General features: G+C 40.3%; 1 protein-coding gene across 1 annotated transcript; it reads right to left on the minus strand.

The window, feature by feature from the left end:
- Positions 1–955: 955 nt before the first annotated feature.
- Positions 956–21,291, minus strand: NGB (neuroglobin). The gene is made up of 4 exons (XM_026664261.2): positions 21,061–21,291; positions 9,181–9,292; positions 6,199–6,318; positions 956–4,336 (listed from the first exon to the last, which is right to left on the minus strand). The coding sequence occupies exons 1-4, from the start codon at positions 21,162–21,164 to the stop codon at positions 4,190–4,192; spliced, it is 483 nt and encodes a 160-aa protein (XP_026520046.1). The 5' UTR covers positions 21,165–21,291; the 3' UTR covers positions 956–4,189.
- Positions 21,292–22,609: the final 1,318 nt, after the last annotated feature.

Consider the following 22,609-nt stretch of genomic DNA (forward strand, 5'->3'; position numbering starts at 1 on the left):
AATATATAATTCTATTACCTTTAGAGGCCACATTGACAAATAGCCAACAGAAATCTGCTATTTGATCTAAGGCTTCAATCCAAAAAATTACATCAACATTTTTATTAAGAGAGAAGCCATTAGAAGAACCTAGACAGATACTTTATTATATCAATATAAAATCTGATCAGTCAGTAGACATATGATGCCTGTTCCTCCTTTATGTTACTTTCCTTCATTATAATATTTTTCTTCCCCAGAGAGCTTTTCTGATAATTTCTGCTGGTGTCTGCAGCTTCCCCACACTGTTAAATAAAATGTGATTCAATATTCTAGGAATTCCCCATTGGAATGTCTTGAAATAAGGGAGATAAAAGGAGACTTTGTTCACTGGGATTGCTCAGAAACATTCAAGATGATAGAAGAATAGGCAATTATGGGGAAATAATTAGAAGAGTTAGAGTAGAGGAGAAATAGGGTGGCAAATCAGGTAATGAATAGCACTTCTATCACAGAACTGAAATACACACAACAGCAAATGGGCTTTCAAATACAGTTAATGTTTGTCATTTCATAGACAAGTGCATTCCATACATGTGGACCTGAGCATCTGTGGACCTCAGAGCCACAAACTGACAAAATAATAAGAGGAGCAATAAACCGATAAAAAGGATATCATTTCCTGTCATTCCAGTATTATGCATCCAAATTCTCACAAATATTATGTTATGCTACATTCCTTGTCTTTAAAAGAAATATCACCACTGCCTCACAGATGAAATAAACTCCACTGAAGATTCTGACACCATCATTACATTCTAGAATACATGGCATCCTCTGACAATTTCTGACATCCTTCAAAGTAATTGTCCTGGCCTGTTTGGAGGGAAATGTATGTGTGTGCATGTTGCGTGTGTAACACAAAAGAATACATATTTCTTACAATGATATTGCAATAATTAAATAAATGCCAAGGTGGGACTGTAAACTGATTTTTATAGGCAAAATTTCAGGCATGGTAATAAAGCATGATAATAGGCAAACAACTCTATTTTATTTAGAAAATTACCCCATGTGTTGTCATCAAAACTATATACTTTCAAATATTAAGTAATATCTCAAGATATAATTCTACAATAACTGAAAATATTTCTACTAATACTTTCCAAAAGAATGATGGCATCAGTGTTTCCCAGCAAAAGCGAATCAAAAGATTTTGTGCACCTCCAATCCTAACTAATTTATTTGGCAAGAAGGTTTTATAAAAGTTGTATTTTCATGATCTGCAAAAGAAAAGCAGAACTTTCTTAATCCTAGAGTGATTCCAATGGTGTTTGTGGAATAATTCAGTGTAGAACAAGGGTGTCAAACTCAAGGCCCACACGCTAGATCCAGCTGGTGGGGTGCTTAGATCTGACCCGCAAGGCCACCCTGGAAGCAGTGAAGGATCAGACCATGGTGCCACTGCCATAGAAAACAGAGCTCAGGAGGGCCGTGTGCAGCGCACCCTGGATAAGTTTTCGGTGCAATGGTCTCTCCTGCAGTCCTCTGCCAGCGAAAATGGAGCTCCGCATGTGGTTTCCCCAAGCCCCATTTTCACGGCAGAGGGCTAGCAAAACAAACTAAAAGCAAAACAAAACAAAAGGAGAAATGTTTCCCCCTTTTGCATTTGCACATCCTATGAAGGGACATGGAAGGGGAAAGGGAAAGAGGAAAGACAAAGAAAAAGAAGGAAAGATGGATAGAAAGCAAGGAAGGAAAAAGAAGGGAAGAGGGGAAGGAAGAAGAAAGGACAATAAAGAGGGAAGGAAAAAGGAGGGAGGGAGGGAAGGGAGGGAGGGGGGAGGGAGAGACGGAGGGAGGAAGAAAGGAAGATTATAATGAGAGGGATCTCTCCTGGTGGTCTCCCATCAGGTCTCCCATCTTCTGGTGGTGGTCTCCCATCCTAGTAGTCTCCGACCTCTCCTAGTGGTCTCCCATCCTATCGCTGAGGATACTTTGGTTACAAAGCCAGGTCTCCTTGTGTGGGAAGGGAGTGGGCCTTCCTCTGACCCACACATTTTGCCCTCCTGCACACACCAAGGAGAGTGAGAACAGCAGCAGCAGCCCTGAGGAGGATGCAAGTGCAGCTGGGCATCCCCTGGGGGAAGTGAGACTGGGCTGGGCTGTGGGGTCCCAGTGCCCTGCGAGCTTGAGGGCCGGGGTGGGTGCTTTCCCTCTGCTGCCTAGGGTTCTGGACAGCCTGTGCCACTGTCTGGAGGTCCTCTGTGTGGCCTAAGAGGGACAGTGAGGCTCCACTGGAGGACAAGGTTTCGGTGCTCTCTTTGGTCTCGCCTTCCTCAGCTGGAGACAGTGGATTCCCCCCCCTGCCCTGCCCAGGCCACCACAGATGCCTGACACAAGTGACATTGAGCTGGCCATGCCCATCCCACCCACCCTGAAATTGAGTTTGACAGCCCTGGTACAAAATTATATTTCCAAGTATATATGCTTAGCTCAATAGTTTGGTAAAAGGACCTCAAACTGCTCTATCATCCTACTGTCATACAATGCTCTTCCCCTACCATGAAGAAAGGCACATTGCCATTTTATACAGTAAGTCCAGAGTTGACCTCCATGGATTTTTTTTTTCCTATGAGTCAATTTACCTCTGGAGAAAAAATAGAAAAAGAGAAAGAACACTGCACTATTTTAAATTATCCCTCTCTACTCCAAAAATTAAGGAATTGTTACTTACTTTCAAAGCAGGTACTAGATCAAGAACTAGAAAGGTAGTTTTAATTAAAACTCAGAAAGGTAAGTTGTCTTAGCAGTACCCATGCTTGATTGTGTGCCATCAAGACACTGTCAACTCTCAACACCGCATAGATTGATTTTCTCCATGATGACCTATCCCTATTCTGATCCTTCAGGCCTTCCATTGCTACTGTAACTGAATCCATCCACCGTGCTGCTGATCATTCTTGTCTTCTCTTCCCTTCCATGGGCACCCATAGAGCTGTAAAACAGTGCCTTGTGAAGAAGAGAAGATGTGAGAACCTAACAATTGACAAAAATTGATGTTATGGGATGGATCTCCAGCTAGAAATCAGGACAATTTGAAATGTTCTCCTAAGCTTTTCCCTGCCTCATTTATAATCCCACTTCAAGATTTTATTTTTGCACAAAAGGAACTGGCAGCTATTGCATACTTACTGGTTTTTAAATTGTAACTTGAGACTAAGCATTTGAAAAGCCCAACTTTTTTCCAGCCCCATTGTATAGTGTATAGAAGAATTAACCCACTTTTGGGGGGAAGGAAAAAAAACCTGTACTGCTTATATAATCCCAAAGAAATGCCCACAATTTACAGAAAGAATACCAAGCTTTCCTTACTTAAAAAAAAAAAACCCGGCTAGCCCAAATGCCTTTGTATGCTAAAAAAAAAAAATCTTTGCAGTTGATCTTTATAAACAGAGAGAGTAAAAAGCTTTTTGAAAATCATGCATTCAGCTCAGAGATTTAAAAAGATCTTTAAAATCCTTTTCTTTTTTTATTAAAAATGACTGTATTTTGGTTTTTATGGCTACCCTTTTATCAAATGCTATACTGAGCACTAACTGTACAATGTTGGCATCTCTGGACACTTACTGTTACTCTAACATTATATACTTTTTTTTCTATTTGTCCATTCTCTTGTTTAAAAATGATTAATTAAAAAAAGAGTTTAACGGCAAGAAAGCCACTGCAGTCAACATATAATTGCAACTTCGGGTTTCTTCACTTTTGTCACCTGCAAACACACTAGAGGTATGCAAAATTTCATTTTGAATCATTTCATCTTCACAAAACTTCCCAATTTGAATGTTAATCTGTTCTTTTTTTAATACAAATCTGGTTGTTTTGAGAATTCTGAAAATATCAAAAGAACTGTTTAGAGCTCAAATCAGTTCCAAATTACTCCAAACAGCCTATTTCACATTTGTGGTGAGGAGAATTTGGTACTTAAAACAGTTTGGACTGAAATGTTTTACACACCACTCTACACATGGACCTGCTACGCTGAATTCTAGAGCACACTGAGACAGGGAATGCAAAAGTAAGCAACAGACAGAAAGAAAGCTGTTGAGATTACTCTGAAATACATCAAGCTGGAAAAGTGAGCATGCTCTTTCATCATAGCTGTTTCTGACACAGAATAGCAAAGCGCTCCAAGCATCTTGATCAGAGATTATTCCACCTTTCTGGAAACATTCCAGCCACAGCTCATGGCTTTGACCACAGTGCTATAGAGCTTTATCCAGGCTTCACGCGCATTCATCTTGAAGGCAGGACCATGGCATTTCTCCAGCATATAGAGCAAGGAGTCCCCTACAGCCTGCAAATCATAAAGATTACAGAGTTAGCATTTGAACAGTAGACATCTCAAGACAAGTATAATTTATTAATATTGGAAAGAGATGGTAGTCCACCACAGAAACATGGTACTTAAAAAGGAATGTCACATTCCCTTCACCTGCTACTAATTTGACTTTCCTTGCCATTATCCATCACTGAAAAGTAATGCCCAATCTATAAATGTAAAAGACAACTTTGCTAATGATACTCTTACAAATAAACTGTGTTTTGTTGTGTTTTCTTTTCATTGAAAAGAAAATCCAATTCTTTTATCTCCAAAAATAAAAGAGACATTCCCAGATTTTATCTATTAGCTGTAACTTATGGATAGAAGATCCCACCTACACCTCATTTATGTATTGGTTCCTTCCTTAGCTAGTTTTTTTTGTTAATGTTTTAATGTTCTAATTGTTTTATATTCCTGTTTTATGAAGTTGTAAGCCACCCAGAGTCGCTCAACAGTGAGATGGGTGACATATGAATTTTATAAACACCACTAAATAAAATAGAATACTCTGTATCAGTGGTGGGATTCAATTTTTTTTTTACTACCAGTTCTATGGGCGTGGCTTGGTGGGCGTGGTGTGGTGTGGCTTGGTAGGCGTGGCTTGGTGGGCATGACAGGGGAAGGATACTGCAAAAACTCCATTCCCTCCCCACTCCTGGGGGAAGGTTACTGCAAAATCCCATTCTCTCCCCACCCCACTAACCTGCTTTCCAGCTCCGTTCTCCTGTGCAGGACAACAAAAAGAACACCCAACCAATCAGCTGGGACTTGGGAGGTGGAGAATATATGGAGGCGGGGCCAGTCAGAGGTGGTATTTGCCGGTTCTCCAAACTACTAAAAATTTCCACTACCGGTTCTCCAGAACTGGTCAGAACTGGCTGAATACCACCTCTGCTCTGTATGCAAAATATCCCCACTCTTAGCAACAGCAGTTCTACTAATTCCAGCTTTGATCATTAGGCAAGAACTGCACTGTCCTGAGGCAAGAATCTCACACTTCTCCTGATCTGCACACTTGTCTCCACATCAACTCCCTCCCCCCCACCGTGCCTTCCTATCTCCTCCTAATCTCTGCCCATTTGGCCACCCAGCACACCACCTACCCCTGCCAGCCTTCACTGCTCCCAGCTGATCTCCATGGTCTTCTTTCTCCAACCTGGCTGAGGCAGCTCCTTGTTCTTGAGAGGCCTCAACCAGCCATGCCTCATTAGCAGCAGGAGAAAGAGGTGGCAAAGCTCAGCTGAGGGTGACGTGGGATGACAGGGGTAGATGGCAGCATGCACGACGGTCAAAAGGACAGTGTTGGGGGGGAATAGGCAGGTAGGAGGAATTGAAGTGCATGTTGCAGCTGTAAATGCAGATGGGCTGCCAAGAACCAAAGTTGATGACATAACTCCAAGGATGTTGCAACGGGCCATAACTTTGAGGATTGGCTGTAATGACTATTTGTCCAGTACTGCCATAACTTCAATCAGTCACTTAGTGAATGTTAGCTGAGTGAGGACTACCTGTAATATGGAATGGGACAATGAGTTGGCCATAGCCAACTCACCACGACCATCTCGCCTTGGTCAACTCGCCATGGAAAATTTCATGCAGGATAACTCAGCACAGTAAATGTTACCAACCCACTGTTTCTTCGATATTATTTCCATTTTTGTCACTGGAAATAATGTCAAAGAAACACCGGTGGATAACATTTATTACACTGAATTATCCCACATGGAATTGTCTGTGGCAAGTTGTCCTGCGGAAAGTAGTCTATGGCGAGTTGTCCTGCGGTGAGTTTGCTGCAGCGAAAAGCAAGGCACAGCAAACTTGCTATAAGTGCTTACCTCAAAGGATTCAACCTTTACCCCAACTGCTTGGTGTTTCCTGCCAAGATTAGCGAGGTAGTCCTCCAGACAGTGCAAATTCTCCAAATGAGTTACAGCTGCATCAATTACCAGCATTACCTACCAAGGAGAAAAGATACTACAATTTAAAAAAAAGATAGAAATCTGGAATTCTATTTTGGATGACTGTGTCCTTTTCTAAAAGCCTCCTCCAAACATTACAAGCAAAGGCTTCTGCTATTATTCACTATAGTGCAAGGACCACCAGCACAGGGACAAAAGCACATTTGAAAGAAATCTGTATCTTCCTACTGATGTTTCCTTACTCCTTCAATTATTTATTTATTACAGTATTTGTTGAATTTATATCCTGCAACCATGTCACAACTCTTAGTGGGTTACATGATATGTTAAAAAAAATTTTTTTAAAACATCCAGTGTTTGATTTTAAAAAAATAATATTCAAATCAAGAATTTAATGACCAAAATACAGCAGAACAAGAACAGATGGTTACTTCTCTGGCCATTCCTCACAACATCCAGGATAAGCAGCAGTCCAAAGTACATGTGACAGAAGACAATCTAGACACCTATCCCTATCCATCTCTTCAGGGTTCACAAACTAGGAGTTCCAGATAACATGCAATGCCAAAGGATTATTACCAAGACTACCTGTATATGCAGAAAATATTTTTACATTGGAATAATAATTGAAATTGCATACAGATCATTAACATAGGCTGTTAACAGAACATACAAATACCCCAATTTCCCTCTGTCTTTACATGTTCAAACATACTACACTGATGGTATCTTAACAGAATAACAGGTCTTCTAGTCTAGCCCCCTTCTCAAGCAGGAAATCCTTTACATAAATGGGTATCCAATCTCTTCTTATAAACTTCCAGTGTTGGAGCACCCAAAACCTCTGAAGGCAAGCCATTCCACTGATTAATGGTTCTAACTGTCAGGAAATTTCTCCTTAGTTCTACCTTGGATCTCTCCTTGATTGGTTTCCATCCATTGCTTCTTGCCCTGCCTTCAGGTGTTTTGGAGGATAGATAAACCCACCCTCCCAGTCTTCTTTGTGGCAGCCCTTGAGAAATTGGAACATTGCTATCATGTCCTTCTTTTCATCAAACTAGACATACCCAGTTCCAGCAACCGTTCTTGATATGTTTCAGCCTCCAGTCCCCTAATCATCTTTGTTGCTCTTCTCTGCACTCTTTCGAGAGTCTCGGCATCTTTTTTACATTGTGGTGACCAAAACTGAATGCAGTATTCCAAGTATGGCCTTACCAAGGCATTATAAAGTGGTATTAACATTTCACATCATCTTGATTCTGTCCCTGTTAATGCAACCTCAAATTGCGTTGGCTTTTTTGGCAGTTGCAGCACACTGCTGGCTCATATTTAAGTTATCCGCTCATATTCCAGTTATTACACAAGCAGTTCTGACTCACTTGGCATGGATAGCCATAAGTTATCTCACAAAGATGCTATCAAAGTATTTTTTTTACTTTTTACCTTCTTGCCATTCTTCTTGAGTGGTCTTTCTTTCTTTCTTTCTTTCTTTCTTTCTTTCTTTCTTTCTTTCTTTCTTTCTTTCTTTCTTTCTTTCTTTCTTTCTTTCTTTCTTTCTTTCTTTCTTTCTTTCTTTCTTTCTCAAAACAAAAACTAAACAAAAAAGAGAAGGGTTTTTCCTATGTATCCATGAGGCAATACTTTGATCAGAGTACTTTGTAGGCAGTTTCAAAAGGAAAAGACCAACATGGATGCAGCGGTAATAGTTCCCTTCGGGACCATCTTCTCTAGGTAGAGTCTGCCCACTTATGCAGTCAGGCCAAGAGGAAAGGCTCCAGGTGCCTAACACTTTGAAAAATGGGAGGGAAAGAGGCAAGTGCATGGAGGTTGATCTTCCATCATGATATCATTCTGGCTCAAGGAAATGGGAGTAGCAGGCACTGTGTAACAGTGATTCTCCTCCTTTCTTCAAGGCCAATTCCAGTTGGCATTGGAGCAGGGAAAATTGAGCCTGAGGCTTCTGTTTGTGGGCTGCCTCTAGACTGCACCTTCATGCCATTCCTCTTTAACATTTACAGGAAGCCACTAGGCAAGACCATCTGTCATCATAAGTTGTAGTATGAGCAGCATGCTGGTGGTACCCAGTTGTACATCTCCATCCTAAGCCAACCAAGTAATACCTCCATGTTACATAGCTGTTCCATGAGTTGTCCTAACTCCCACCAGACTTTCAGATGCAACTCATCCACAAAGCCATGCATGGTATATGGCCAGGTTACTGCCTTTTTCCCATTATTTCTGCTCACCTGCCTGTTCTAGCAGGGTGGACATCCTCTGGCTCTCTTCCAAAAACAATGTTATCTTGTTTAACCCAGGAGTTGTGTATTCTGTCCGGCAGACCTGCCTTATGGAACAGCATCCTTTGAACATCTGGGTGTCCCTAATCCTGTTAGACTTTCATAATAGTTTGAAGACGTGATTCTTGCCCCAGTTAGGAAGTTAGGCAATCTCTGCTGCAGATGTGGTTTTATAAATGGGATACTGTATATTGTTTATCTTGAAGATCACAGGTCATAATGTTTGGGTTTAATGCTGTAATATAGGCAGCCATATAAATTATTTAAATAAATAACTTCAATAAATTGTTATAGTTTACAAAGAATTAGGTGAAATGTCTTCATAAAGCCACCATGGGCATGATAAAAAGATTTACATTGAAATACTTATTTGTCACAATGTCATATGTTTAAAACACCCATTTTTTTTTAGAAAATGAGAAGCTAAATGGATGGCAAAAATCTACAGATGTCATGCTTATGCGTTCTACAATTTGGAGTTATGAATTTATGCTGATCCACTATAAATAATCATTACATTGATCCGATCCACCTTTATACTAGCTGTATGCCTGATAACATAAACTTTACCAGTTGGGATAATTATTTTATAAACCCTCACCTTTCTAATGTGTTCCAGGAACTCAGGTGATGAGAGGCACTCTTGAGGAGTAGAGAACTTCTTGCAGTTGTACTTGAAAAGGGGCAAGAGGTCTGGATCCAAATCAAAAAGCCTAAAATATAAGGAAGGATATCCACCCATTAATTATTTGTTTTCCATGCAAGTAAGATAGTAAGACTTCAGTCTCACTGTTTGAACTTAGCTCAGCAATTGCTCTCTTCCATCTCATGGGCTATCCATGGACTTCTTCTGGAAAAAAACTCACTCACAAAAGACAAGAAAACCAGAAATTCAACCTCAAAAGAAAATAAGAACAGGGCCCCACCACTCATTTCTCATCTCCACCACAGGCACCCCCCAACACAAGTGACATCATGTTGGCCATGCCCACCTTGGCCACACCCACCCCAACCCCCTGAAGTCAAACATAATCCTGATGCGGCCCTCAATGAAATCGAGTTTGACACCCTTGCTTTAGATGCTTTCCTTTCTCCTTCCTCAAGTCAACCTAGACTTGAACAAGACGGTGCCCCAATTGCATTCTGCCCTATCCTTGTCCTGCCACCTGTCTGCTATTTATTTAGCAATATTTATATAGTTGCTCATCTCACAGATAAGGAAGTTTACAACAAAGCGAAAAACAATATACGTAAACAATATGTAGTGTATTAGAAAACAAAGAAGGCAATGAATTCCTAATGTAGTTCACCTCTCTTGTTATCAGAGCAAGACTTAATTTGTAGTGTTACATTCTTGAGCATATCAGGAAAAGGATGTTAAATATAAAATATATTTCATATAGAGAGATCATATCATATCATCAAATGATAAAGATCTAGAGGCAAAAATCCCTGGAAGTCATAGCAAAAGCATTGGAAGATAGCTAACACAAAGTCTCCTTCCGCACAAAAATGTTCAAACATAATTTTGCTCCCTGGATTTATTTTACTGAAAGCCACTGTAAACTTCCTTCCTTGAAAGATTCTTATTATCACAAGTATTAATATCATTCATGCTTTGCCTAGCCATGGTTCATTTTTGTCATTATATTCAGAGAGCTCAGTTTAATTCTGACTCTCACCAGATGGCAATGGATTCTTCCATCTCATAGAATCATAATAGGGTTGAAAGGACTTGTAGTCTAACCCTCTGCTCAAGGCAAAAGTCTTATACCATCCCAGCCAAATGATTGCCCAGTCTACTTTTGAAACCTCCAGTGATGGAGTATCCACAACCCGGGAGGTGTGTTAATGATCACATGGAGTGTTAATACCACTTTATAGTGCCTTGGTAAGGCCACACTTGGAATACTGCATCCAGTTTTGGTCGCCATGAGGTAAAAAAGATGTTAATTCTCTAGAACAGGGGTCTCTAAACTTGGCAACTTTAAGATTTGTGGAGTTGAAGTCCACAAGCCTTAAAATTGCCAAGTTTGGAGACCTCTGCTCTAGAAAGAGTGCAGAGAAGAGCAACAAAAATGCTTGGGGACTGGAGCAATGGTGGGATTCAAATTTCTTTACTAACGGTTCTGTGGGCGTGGCTTGGTAGGCCTGGCAGGGAGAGGATACTGTAAAATCTCCAGTCAGAGGTGATATTTGCTGGTTCTCCGAACTACTCAAAATTTCCGCTACCGGTTCTCCAGAACTGGTCAGAACCTGCTGAATACCACCTCTGGACTGGAGGCTAAAACATACAAAGAACGGTTGCTGGAAATGGGTGTGTCTAGTCTAATGAAAAGAAGGACTGGGGGAGACATGATAGCAGTCTTCCAATACGTCAGGGGCTGCCACAAAGAAGAGGGCATCCAATCTATTCTCCAAAGCACCTGAGGGCAGGACAAGAAGCAATGGGTAGAAACTAATCAAGGAGAGAAGCAACTTAGAACTAAGGAGAAATTTCCTGACAGTTAGAACAATTGAACAGTGGAACAATTTGCCTCAAGAAGTTGTGAATGCTCCAACACTGGATATTTTTTTATATTTGACCTTTTTATCCCTCAATTGGTCCCTCTTTATGTAACCAGTCTTGTCTGGTTACTTTTGTTTGTATTTCTCCATGGTATTGTTTTTGCTTGGGCCTTCATTATCTCATTTTCCAAGGTTTCCCAAGCGTCTTGAACTGTTTTTCTTTTTGGATATCCATCTATGGAATTGTTCCTTGTCCCTCTCTTAGCTTATTGAAGTCAGCTCTGTTATGCACTAAGACAAATTCCTTGTGTGACCAATCTCACTTGGCCAATAAAGAATTCTATTCTATTCTATTCTATTCTATTCTATTCTATTCTATTCTATTCTATTCTATTCTATTCAAAGTCTAAAACACTAGTACCAGTATTTGTCCAGTTACCAATGTGGTTGTTAAAAAATACCCTGGAATAGGCTCTGGAGATGATGCAAGGAGTTCCTGTACTGGGGAGATGAACATGAAAACATCCCCAAATGTAAGCAGAAATCTATTAATAACATTGGATGAAACCCTTACTGCATCCTACTTCCAAAATGATCCTGAAATGCCCCATATCTGCAACAGTATCCCAAAGAGCACTTTTAGAATCATCTTCAAAATGTGTGGAGGATAATGTTTCCTTTTTCATTCTATGAAATGGCCTCAGATTCTCTTTAGCTTTTTACTGTCAGGTTGGATTTTACACATGCATGTCATCCACAGTGGCCTTCTTATACTGTCTCCCTCTCTTGTTATTCAGTCTCTAAATAGATAAATTAACTAATCTCCCAAGAACATTCTTCCTGTTTACATAGCATCTTCCTGTTTACATAGTTACCTCCTAGTTATTGACAGTGCATAAGAAACTACAAGATCAGTATACAATATCAGTTATTATATGCACATAGTTAAATAAATTGGCACAAAGTCAAATAAACTGGCACAAAGAAATTAACACCTTTGATGAGTGAGCTGTTGGATACCTATTTATTTCTGGTCCAATTCGGGGTGTTGGTTATGACCTTTAAAGCCCTACAAGGTTATGGCCTTTAAAGTCCTACAAGATACTACCTATGGAACTGTCTTCAATCCATTACCTCAGCCCATCCCAATAATTTTTCTGGCAATTTTATTCTATTCATCTTAATTGGGGGAAGAGGGTCAATGTTGACTTTTGGTGATTGTCTGGAACAATCCCTGCAGTTGTCTTAGAACTTGACAGCTTTAAGACTTGCGGACTTCAGCTCCCAAAATTCCTCCTCTAGTCATGTTAGCTCAGGAATTCTGGGAGTTGAAGTCCACAAGTCTTAAGCTTGCCAAGTTTGGAGACCCTTGTCTTAGAAAGATTTCAGAAGTGCCATTGCCTCCTTTCTAGGGCTGAGAGGGAGTAAACCACGGTCACCCAGATGGCTTTGTGCCTAAGGCAAGATTAGAACTTACAGTCTCCCAGTTTTATCCTGGTGCCTTAACCTATATCCCTATGATCAGATTCCTTGGCATCCATATTTCAGCTGATATCTCCTGGTCCCCTAACACCAAGGCTCAGTGAAGAAGGCTCAGCAGCAGCTGCACTTCCTGCGGGTTCTCAGGAAGAACAATCTGGATAAGAAGCTGTTGCTGGCTTTCTATAAAGCCTCTGTGGAGAGCACTCTGACATATTGTTTGGGTGTGTGGTATGCAGGCTTCACAGTTGAAGACAGGAAAACTGTACAGAGGGTGATGAACACAGCTCAAAAGATCATTGGTTGCCCTCTGCCCTCCCTGGAAGACTTAGCCAGGTCCCGCTGCCAAAGCAGAATCAAGGCCATCATAGAAGACCCCTCACACCCTGGCAATTATCTTTTTGATCTGCTGCCGTCTGGATGGCGTTTTAGGTCAATAAAATCCCACACCACTAGACTAACAAATAGTTTCTTTCCCTGGGCCATCCGAACTGCAAATAAACAAGAAGTCACTACCTCATTAAGATGTGAAAAGATGTGAAATCTCAATACCCCCATTCAGATGTATAATAACATATTACAGTACAATCCATCTCTTGTGTATTATACTCGGCTAAGCATTACAGTCAGTGTTGGATGTATATTTTGTGTATATTCATAGATATTGTACTCTCAAATTGCAAATGGAGACGTGGGTAGTCTATCTTTCTTATCTTCATTTTTAAGTGCTTTGGTTTTATTGTATTGCGAACAGTTGCTGGGGTACATCCACAGTTTCAATAAAGTTCTTCTAATTCTAATTCTATATGCTGGAGCATATAGAATTAGAGCCTTAGCCACTATATGTCATTCTCTCTTCAAGGTACTAACGTGTTAAACTGGAAATCATTCATGGGCAAAATGGCAAGAAGGTAATGAGTAGCAGGATGAAAGTTGAACTAATTAACTCTTTTTTTGCCTCTTTTACACAAAAAGAAAAAAAATCCAATCCAACCTATCAAAAGTAGCATAAAATGCAGATTAGGAATGCATGTCAAAATAAGCAAGAAAATATCCCAAAGGTGCTTTTCCAAAAGGCAACTGGACTTGAAAATGTTTCATTTCTCATCCAAGAAGTTCTGACTAAATGGTGGGGAATGGAAGGATTTATATTCTTTACAGTCATCTGGACATTAGCACTTTGCTGAGGGTCAGTGTTAGCTCTCTGAGAGTCGTTGAAGCCACTTGGGGGTTTATGTGTCTCCTCAGAGTCACCTGAATCAGAGAGAAAAATGGTGTGGAACCTTCTGGGGACTCCTGAAAAGGATTGTGTTGTAGAAAGCAAATAGGTGGTGTCATATCCCTCCCCCTCTTGTTGACAGAAGGTTCTTCAATTTTAACATAGATGGCCTCTTTGATCTATGTTGTGGCCTTCAGAAGTTGTGGGTGCTTCATGTTTGGAGGTTTTTAAGATGAGACTGGACAACCACTTATCTAAAATGGTATAGGGTCTCCTGCTTGAAGAGGGGAAGATTAAAATAGAAGATCTCCAAAGTCCCTTTCAACTCTTGTTATTCTGTTAAATCCTGTTGAAAGGCTGTCAAAATGCCTTTCTTCCAAGGATTCGAATTTCCCGCTGGGAGAGCTCCAGCGCAAGGATACGGACAACTGCTTGAAAGCTGGATCTCTTTATTTTTCAGGAAGGCGAGAGATAGCGAGGAGGCGAGAGATAGCGAGTTCCTGGGCTAGCTACCTTCGTATGGTAAGTCCCTGATTTTTATACCCTTTTCTCCTTTTGTGTGTGAGTGCTTGTGTTTGTATTTCTTAATGTTTTAAATCCTGTCAGGGGTTGTCTTTATTCCCGCCGGAGGGTAAACTCCGCGGGGTGCGGAAGGCAAACTTTGCAGGGTGGTTTGATTGTATTATCGGTTTCATCCTAATCTCTTTTAGCTTAATGGTTTCTTATATTTGTTTTGTGGCAATCTCCTGTCTGTCTCCTTTGTAATATATTTTGTGTCTTTTGTCTGTTTGTTTTGCTGATTTGGCATGTCTTGTGTTTATAAGGGTTTTCTTTTCTTGTTTCCCTAGTTTTCTTAATTATTTGGGCTTTTGTCTAAGGGGCTTCTTTAATATCTTTTATTTGATTCCTTTTCCTATGCAAGTTTGTTTTATGGCTGGTCTGATGTTCCCTTTGGGCTTTTCCTGCTTGGATGACACCACTGTCCTCGTGAAGTTCCCTTTCCACAATCCAATGGCCAACTCATAACTCACAGTCCTCTTCTGTGGTCCACCAGGCTCACACAGTGGCTGGGAGCGGTCTTTGCAGAGGATTTTGGTAATTTAAAGGTGTTTTAAATTTTAAAGCTCCCAGTTTACCCCTTAAAGTCATTTATCTCCCAAATTGGTCTGATCTTTCATGTTTCAGGGGTTTTAAGAGGCTTAAAGCATTCAGCTGACCCCTTAATATCCAAAACTAAAAATTTGGGCCTAGGACTACAGAACAAATCACGAGCTCCAACACAAGAAATTTTCTTCCTGTGCTTTAGCTCATATTGCAATCTTACTTTCAGTATTTCAGTAGCTATCATCGCTAATCATGGAAGCTGGAGTTGTCTTCACTGCATCTGGAAGGCTTGAAAACTCCCAGTTCGGGTATTTTCCCACGTCATTGTAGTTGTGCTTTTAAAGTTGTAGCAACTGAGGAAGTCTGATGATGGCAGATGAGATTCTGCTGAAACGTTGCTACAACTTTAAAAGCACAACTACAATGACGTGGGAAAATACCCGAACTAAGCTGAATGCCATGCATACATACATACATATGAATGACACACATACCCACACATACATACATACATACATGAAATTTTAGAAGCTAACACGTATCTCTCTATACTTATTTACCACTTGCTTCTTCCTGTTTTCTACTTAGCCTTCAAGTTACAAAATGTGACAGGCGTCGTTCAGCTGCTTTCTTGTATGCACCATTTCCTCTGCTGGAGAACTGATTCTGGAATTAATTGTGCTTGCCCCCAAGGTTCAGGCCTGGCATCAGTTCGGGTGATTGACATGTCACAAACAATTAGAAACATCTCCAATATGCTTTGCAGTGCTATGCAAATGTGGAAGGGCTTGGGACTGCTCCCTCGGAATTACAGAAGCCATACTTGGTAGCAAGAAAAATCCAAAATACAAAGTAGAGGATATAGAAACATATTCCATGCATATTTCTCTTGCTGGCTGTTGATATTACATTTCATCAAGTCTATAAAGTTTGTTTTTATGGATGTTTAATCAAAAGCACATGTTGTAATCGCTTAAAACATAAAATACTGTTTAAAATTCCTCCTTCTCTATCCCAGATGCCTTAACACCTAAACTTTCTATGAGATAGTAATATTTAGTGCTACAAAAAAGACATTCAGAATATGATCAAGACCATTTTGATATTTTATAGGCTCCATAAATACCCTGGGAAATTAAAGACAAGTTCCTCTTCTACAGCCTAACTTAAACTAAACCCTGGAGCATCTGAGAGAAATAAAATGGTTTTTCTGTATGGCCCCAATTTATTTATATTAATCCTAGATTTCTGTATCCCTTATTATAAAATGTTTTTGTTTTTCAATTCTTTTCCATAAATTACACAAAAAGACATATCCTTGCATCAATATTTAAGACATCAGAAGTTTCTAGTAAAAATCAGCCTCCATTCTTTGAGATTAGAAACTGAAAAAGTCATTTAATTACAGTATGTATGTATATATGGCATTCAGCTTAGTTCGGGTATTTTCCCACGTCATAGTAGTTGTGCTTTTAAAGTTGTAGCAACGTTTCGGCAGAATCTCATCTGCCATCATCAGGCTTCTGTATAGTGTTCATCTGTGAGTCAGACTTTCACAGCCATTTCTGTTTTAAATTTGGTGCTAGCCTACTGCTGTGTCAGAATGGTTTTTTCTTCATTCTGATTGGTTGGGAGTCTTGGTCTGGGTTTGTTGGTCTTGGAGTTTGCTGTGTTCTCCTTGATTGGTGTTTCTAATATCTTCTCCCTGTTTTGCAGCTTTTTTTGTCTTGATGGCTGGCAACATTGTGTTTCCTGTATTGGAGGAGTGCGGCTTGGCTCCAAGTAAACGGACGGCTATCATTTATTAGGAAGCTAGGTTTCATCTGGGTGCCTGGTTGGGGTGTGTTTGAGCTGGAGGTATCGGGGGGGGTGTCTGTTTGTGCCCAGGTGTTTGCCTGGCTTGTGGTGTGGAGATTTTTTTGTTTGAGAGTGCAGGCTTCCAGATAATTGACAGTCTGGTGGAGTCATCTCTTCTTTTCATGCTTTCAGGTCTTTTTTCAATCTCTGGGGTTTTCTATAGTGGCTAGGGCTAGACAGAAGATATTAGAAACACCGATCAAGCAGAACACAGCAAACTCCAAGACCAATAAACACAGACTAAGACTCCCAACCAATCAGGATGAAGAAAAAACCATTCTGGCACAGCAGTAGGCTAGCACCAAATTTAAAACAGAAACGGCTGTGAAAGTCTGACTCACAGACGAACACTATACAGAAGCCTAATGATGGCAGATGAGACTCTGCCGAAACGTTGCTACAACTTTAAAAGCACAACTATAATGACGTGGGAAAATACCCGAACAAAGCTGAATACCATATATATATATATATTTGTTTTCTGAGATTTTCGCGGGTATTTGTATGTGGATCTTTGGTTATTCGGGTTTTCTCCCGCGTAAAATTGGAAGTATCTTGGCAACGTTTCGACGAAATCTCATTCATCATCTTCAGGCTTGTGTCTTCGACTTTGTGCTTCTCGGAGTAAGCTTTGTATATATGGATCATTATATATATATAATTGCCTTGCTAGAATTATATATATATAATTGCCTTACTAGAAAAATCCTTCCACCAATATGAAATCCATATGTAAATGTGCTATATATTTTGATATTCATGGTTATTATCCATGGTTTCCAGGATGTGTGGGCTGATTATATGCATTTGATGCACATTTGAAACATTAAGTGGAAAAATATATTTCCATTAACCCAGATGTATTGGCAGTTAAAAACGTTGGCTATGAAGCAGACAAATTTCATCTTTAAAGAATTTCCTTACATTACTGATGAACAAAACTAACCATTCAGATGGTAGAAATGTGAAACATAACAAACCATGATAGAGAAGAACATCTGCTAAGCAGCTTCAGGGATCAGAGTGCCAGAAGATAATAGAAATTGGCTTAATTTGGATTCTTTCCAGATTGAGTTTTTTTGTAAAGATTTTTTAAAATTAGAAAATAACTACCTTGGAATGCAAAGATTGGTTTTCAATCTCCCAAATGTATAATTTCATAACCACCGGATTATATTAGTCACTTTTAATGATATTTGCAAGTTAAAACTTTAAAAACTATAAGATCAACCGTATATTGTACTTTCTGTAGAATGTGTATCAATGCAACTCCAGTTTTACACTTTAAAAGAAACTTTTTAACTTTAACTTTATCATGTTCAGGTATGAAAGAATCCACTTGTATTTTTCATAGCTGTCTCCATCAGCTCTTACAGCACTAATAATTGGACTAGCTTAATTATTTTGAATATTTCAAGCTTTACAATGTATTCTCAGTGTAGTTTAAATTGATCGTGTTTTTAAATAATTTAAAATAATTTCCATCAGTTTTTATATCACTAATAGGTAGGCTAGTTTCATTCTTTTAGATCCTTCATAATTCATCCATATTACAATTTACATGAAATGTGCACACATTTTGCCCATTTTTACATTATAAGAAATAAAATTCTGGCTTGGATTGTAATACACGCACACAAAAAAAAACCCACAATATTGAATCAATATTTTTATATTGATTGCCTTTTGATGCAGTTCTTTTGATTAGTTCTTGATATATTTTCCCTTTTAAAAAAGGTATATTGCAAATCTTTGGATTTGAATGCATTTCAATGAGCAAAGCCAGAAAATGGTTTTCAGAACTGGTTTCCAAAGTCCAGAAGAATCTTATTTCTTGTGATTAAGTTGGTTATTTTGATTATAGATAGTGATCTGTTCTGGCGACAGTGTCCCTCCTAAAATTGCAAAATGCAATTAGAGTTTCAGGAAGAAGAGTGAATTACAGAAAGATTTCCTGGCTAGTTCATTAGTATGCTGCATTTTTATATGCTATTTTATTTTCTATTTCTTAGGATTTGACATTGTACAATGCCTCATGAGTGTATCACACTTTTCAAATTTAGTCTCCAATGCACAGTTACAGAACTGCTTCTTTGCCTTTAGCATGGATTTCATATTTCAGCAGTTCTTTCTCTTCTGCCTGCTTATTAAAGGAACTGTTTTGGACATGACAAGCCTGTAGTGAGTTCGAGTTTTACATTTTTTCAGTGGTAGGGAATGTTGTATTCTGAAGCTTCTTTTTAGGGAGCATTTCCAAGGATCTCTATGCCAGTAATGATCCATTAAATAATCAATAGAAATACTCCACAATCAATTAAAAGTATATATATTTTTTCCCAAACGCCATCACTCTGCTAAACAAATAATTCCCTCAGCACTGTCCAACTATTTACAAAGTCTGCACTACTATAACTATTAATCTTCTCACCACTCCTTATCGCCCATCCCCTCCCACTTGTGACTCTGTGACTGTAACTTTGTCGCTTGTATCCCTATTATTTATATTGACTGTTTCCTAGTATGATTTGATTGCTTATTGTACCCTATGACTTATTAAGTATTGTATCTTATGATCCTTGACTCTTGACAAATGTATCTTTTCTTTTATGTACACTGAGAGCATTTGCACCAAGAAAAATTTCTTGTGTGTCCAATCACACTTAGCCAATAAAGAATTCTATTCTATTCTTTATGTGTGTAAATGTATGTATAACACTGATGTCACAGTGTTGTAAAGAATGTAAAAGAGATTTGTATTCTTGAAAAAAATGCAATAAAAATAAAGAAAAAAAAGAAATACTCCACAATCTTTTATACATACACATACGGGTACACATGGGTTTTCATAAACAAAACCCATGGGTTTTTTTTAAATGCATCTTTATATTGATCCACAAAAAAGAAAATCTACAACTGATATTCTGCACAATTCACGTGTTAATTTATTTCCTGCCTTTCCTTAAGGAGCAAAAGTGGTACAACTATCACTCCATCCTCCATTATTCCACCATCGCAACAATAATCCTGTGAGGTAGGCTGGACAACAACAGGCTCAAAGTCACAGAATTTGCAAAGGGCAAATTTATTGCCTGAATCTTCTTGTCAGAGACCAATACTTTTTCAAATAAATATCTGGGCTCCATTACTTTTTAGGTCTCTGGTAAGGCTATTACTCAAGGAAAAAGGAGGGCTTAAATGCTATTAGTTATTACACTTAATCAGTCTCAGAACAAAAGTACGATTCTCTACAAAGGATGCAAGGACCATAGTATGAGAACCTCTTCGACTGACACAGCAAGATTTAAACAATGCTCCTCTGGATGAGCCCAAGTGCCTATCTGATGAAGGGCTCCATTTTCATCACAGATGCCAGCAAAAGTTCACAAGCCATCAAGTCTTTTATGCAACCCCTACCTCCTTTTCCTTCCTACCCAAGTTCCCAGACACCATAACTGAAGCTTAGTCCACCTCTCTTGCTGGACATACTCCTGGAGCCTCACATCCTCCATAAATTTACCACTGGCATTTTTAAACCTGCCCAAATTGGTGAATCGCTACACCTTGTGCTTGTACGTTCCTCATTTTAAGAACACAGCATGGAAATGGAATCTCCTCTATCTTAAAGCTCTAAAGTGGTTAAAACCATCTCTTATGACCCTTATTCTTGAAGATTTGCTGTCATTTATATGAATTTAGCCAGGCAGTTCTCTCCACTGTGCACCCTTACTCTAAAATCAAACAGTGGAGCAAACGCACAAATGCATGGGAGATGTGAAGAACAGTTTCTGTTTTTTTTCCTCAGACTTTTTGTTTTGTTTTGCTAGCTTCCCATGAACAGAGCGATAGTTATCTGAATGAGGAGATAAGACACTCAAGAACCAAGGCATGGGAAAAAAACAGAAAGGGGAGCCTGCTCCCAGCTAGCTAAGAGATGAAAAGCACAGCTTCTTGGTGTCTAAGCTTTGTCCTGCAACCAAAGCCCCATGTGGGGCTCCCAAACGGAGCACTACCTCTCGATTCTCATCCTCTCCAGCACAGTAATTTATTAGAACTGATGATAATCCAGCACATCTGGAGGGCACTGAACAGGGAAGAGATGCCTCGAAAAACGAGGGAAATGGGAAGGGAAACAAGGGAGAAGCAGGATTAACCCCAAGTCAGCAGAGGGTACTTTTCTGGCGGAGGGAGCTTTGAATTAAGTTCGCTGAGGATAAGGAGGATGTTTAAAATGCCCAGCCTCAAACCTGACGCGGCGACCACAATTCCCCCCCACACACACACACACCTTCTCTCTCCGGTCTTATCTTGCCCTACCTGGTGAACAGGACGACGCCGTGCTCCAGGGGGCTGTCGCCCACTTTCTGCCAGCTCTCCCGGATCAGCTTCTGATCCGCGCTGGAAAGTCCGTCGCGCTCCATTTTCTCCGAGAGCGAAGTGCCAAGGGGAGCAGCGCAGCGCAGCGCCGTTTCGGGAGTAAAGCTCCGCTCGCCGCCAGAAGGTTCGGGCTGCCCTCGGAGTAACAGGCGGCCCGGATCCGGATCCCCGAGCAAATAATAATAATAATAATAATAATAATAATAATAATAATAATAATAATAATAATAATAATAATAATAATAATAATAATAATAATAATAATAATAATAATAATAATAAATAATTAATAATAATTAATAATAATAATCCCACTTTCTGGACTCGACGAAGAGCGGAGCTTTGCAAGCCGCTTTCTCGCCCCGGAGCTTTGCCTTCACATGTCTGGAACTGGCTTGGCTTCTTTCTGTTGTTGTTTTGGTGTTTTTTTTTGTTGTTTTTTTAGGGCGCCAGTCCGTTGGGAGGAGGAAGAGGAGGAGGAGGAGAGCCTCCTACCCTGGCCGGAGAAGGAGCCCGAGCGCTCCGGGGAAACGCCATGTTGCTTCTTCTGAGGCAACAAGGAGAAAGGATCCCAGATCTCGCGCCTCCTCGCTCGGTTCTTCCTGATTTCCGATCGGGAACGTGGCCCTGCCCTGCCCCCGTTTCGCCTGAACGGGCACAAGGACGGGAGCGCCTCTCCCCGACGGCAGCACCTTTCCAGCCTCGGGGGGGGGGGGTGTAACAACCTGGCTACGGGCGCTCTTAAAGCCACAGTGCCCTCTTTCGGTCCCCATCGAAACCAAGAGCCCACAAGATATACATAACGCCCGGTCGGTGGGGGCGTCTCTCTGCCCCTGATGTTGCACACGTCCCGGATTAGGGGACTTCACTTGACTACTTTGACATTTTTATTTTATTTTATTTAGCCAGCATTTGAGAGGCTGCCGCCAAGAGGAGGGGGTCGATTTATTTTTCCAAAGAAACAATGGATGGAAACTAACTAAGGAGAGAAGCAACCTGGAATTTAGGAGAAACTTCTTAAGGGTGAGGACAATTAACCAGTGGAACACCTTTCCTCCAGAAGTTGTGGGTACTTCATCACTGGAGGTTTTTAAGAAGAGACTGAACAGCCATTTATCTGGAATGATATAAAGCAGTGGTTGCCAACCAGTGGGCCGGGAACCACTGGTGGTCCAAGAAAAAATGTTGGTGGTCTGCAGAGAAATGCAATTAATCCAGGCTGCAATCCAAAGCAATTAATCCAGGCTGCGCGGGAACACAAGGCTGTGCCACCCACATGGCCCACGGGAACACAAGGCTTGCGTCGCTTGCATTGCGAACAATACGAGGTAGTGAGGGGAGGGGGGAAAGGGCGGGGGAGGACTTGCCCCACTCGCCCCCATGAGCCTTGCCTGGCCACCGGGCTGCTTTTTTCCTCTTCTTTCTTCTGCTTTTGGCTGCATGCAAGGAAAGCAGCAAAAGTCTTTCTTTCTCTCCCCCAAACTCCGCC

Source organism: Notechis scutatus, chromosome 1 (assembly GCF_049901735.1).
Source record: "Notechis scutatus isolate UNSWTSFEM ecotype Mainland chromosome 1, rNotScu1.2, whole genome shotgun sequence".
Classification (NCBI taxonomy): Eukaryota; Metazoa; Chordata; class Lepidosauria; order Squamata; family Elapidae; genus Notechis; species Notechis scutatus.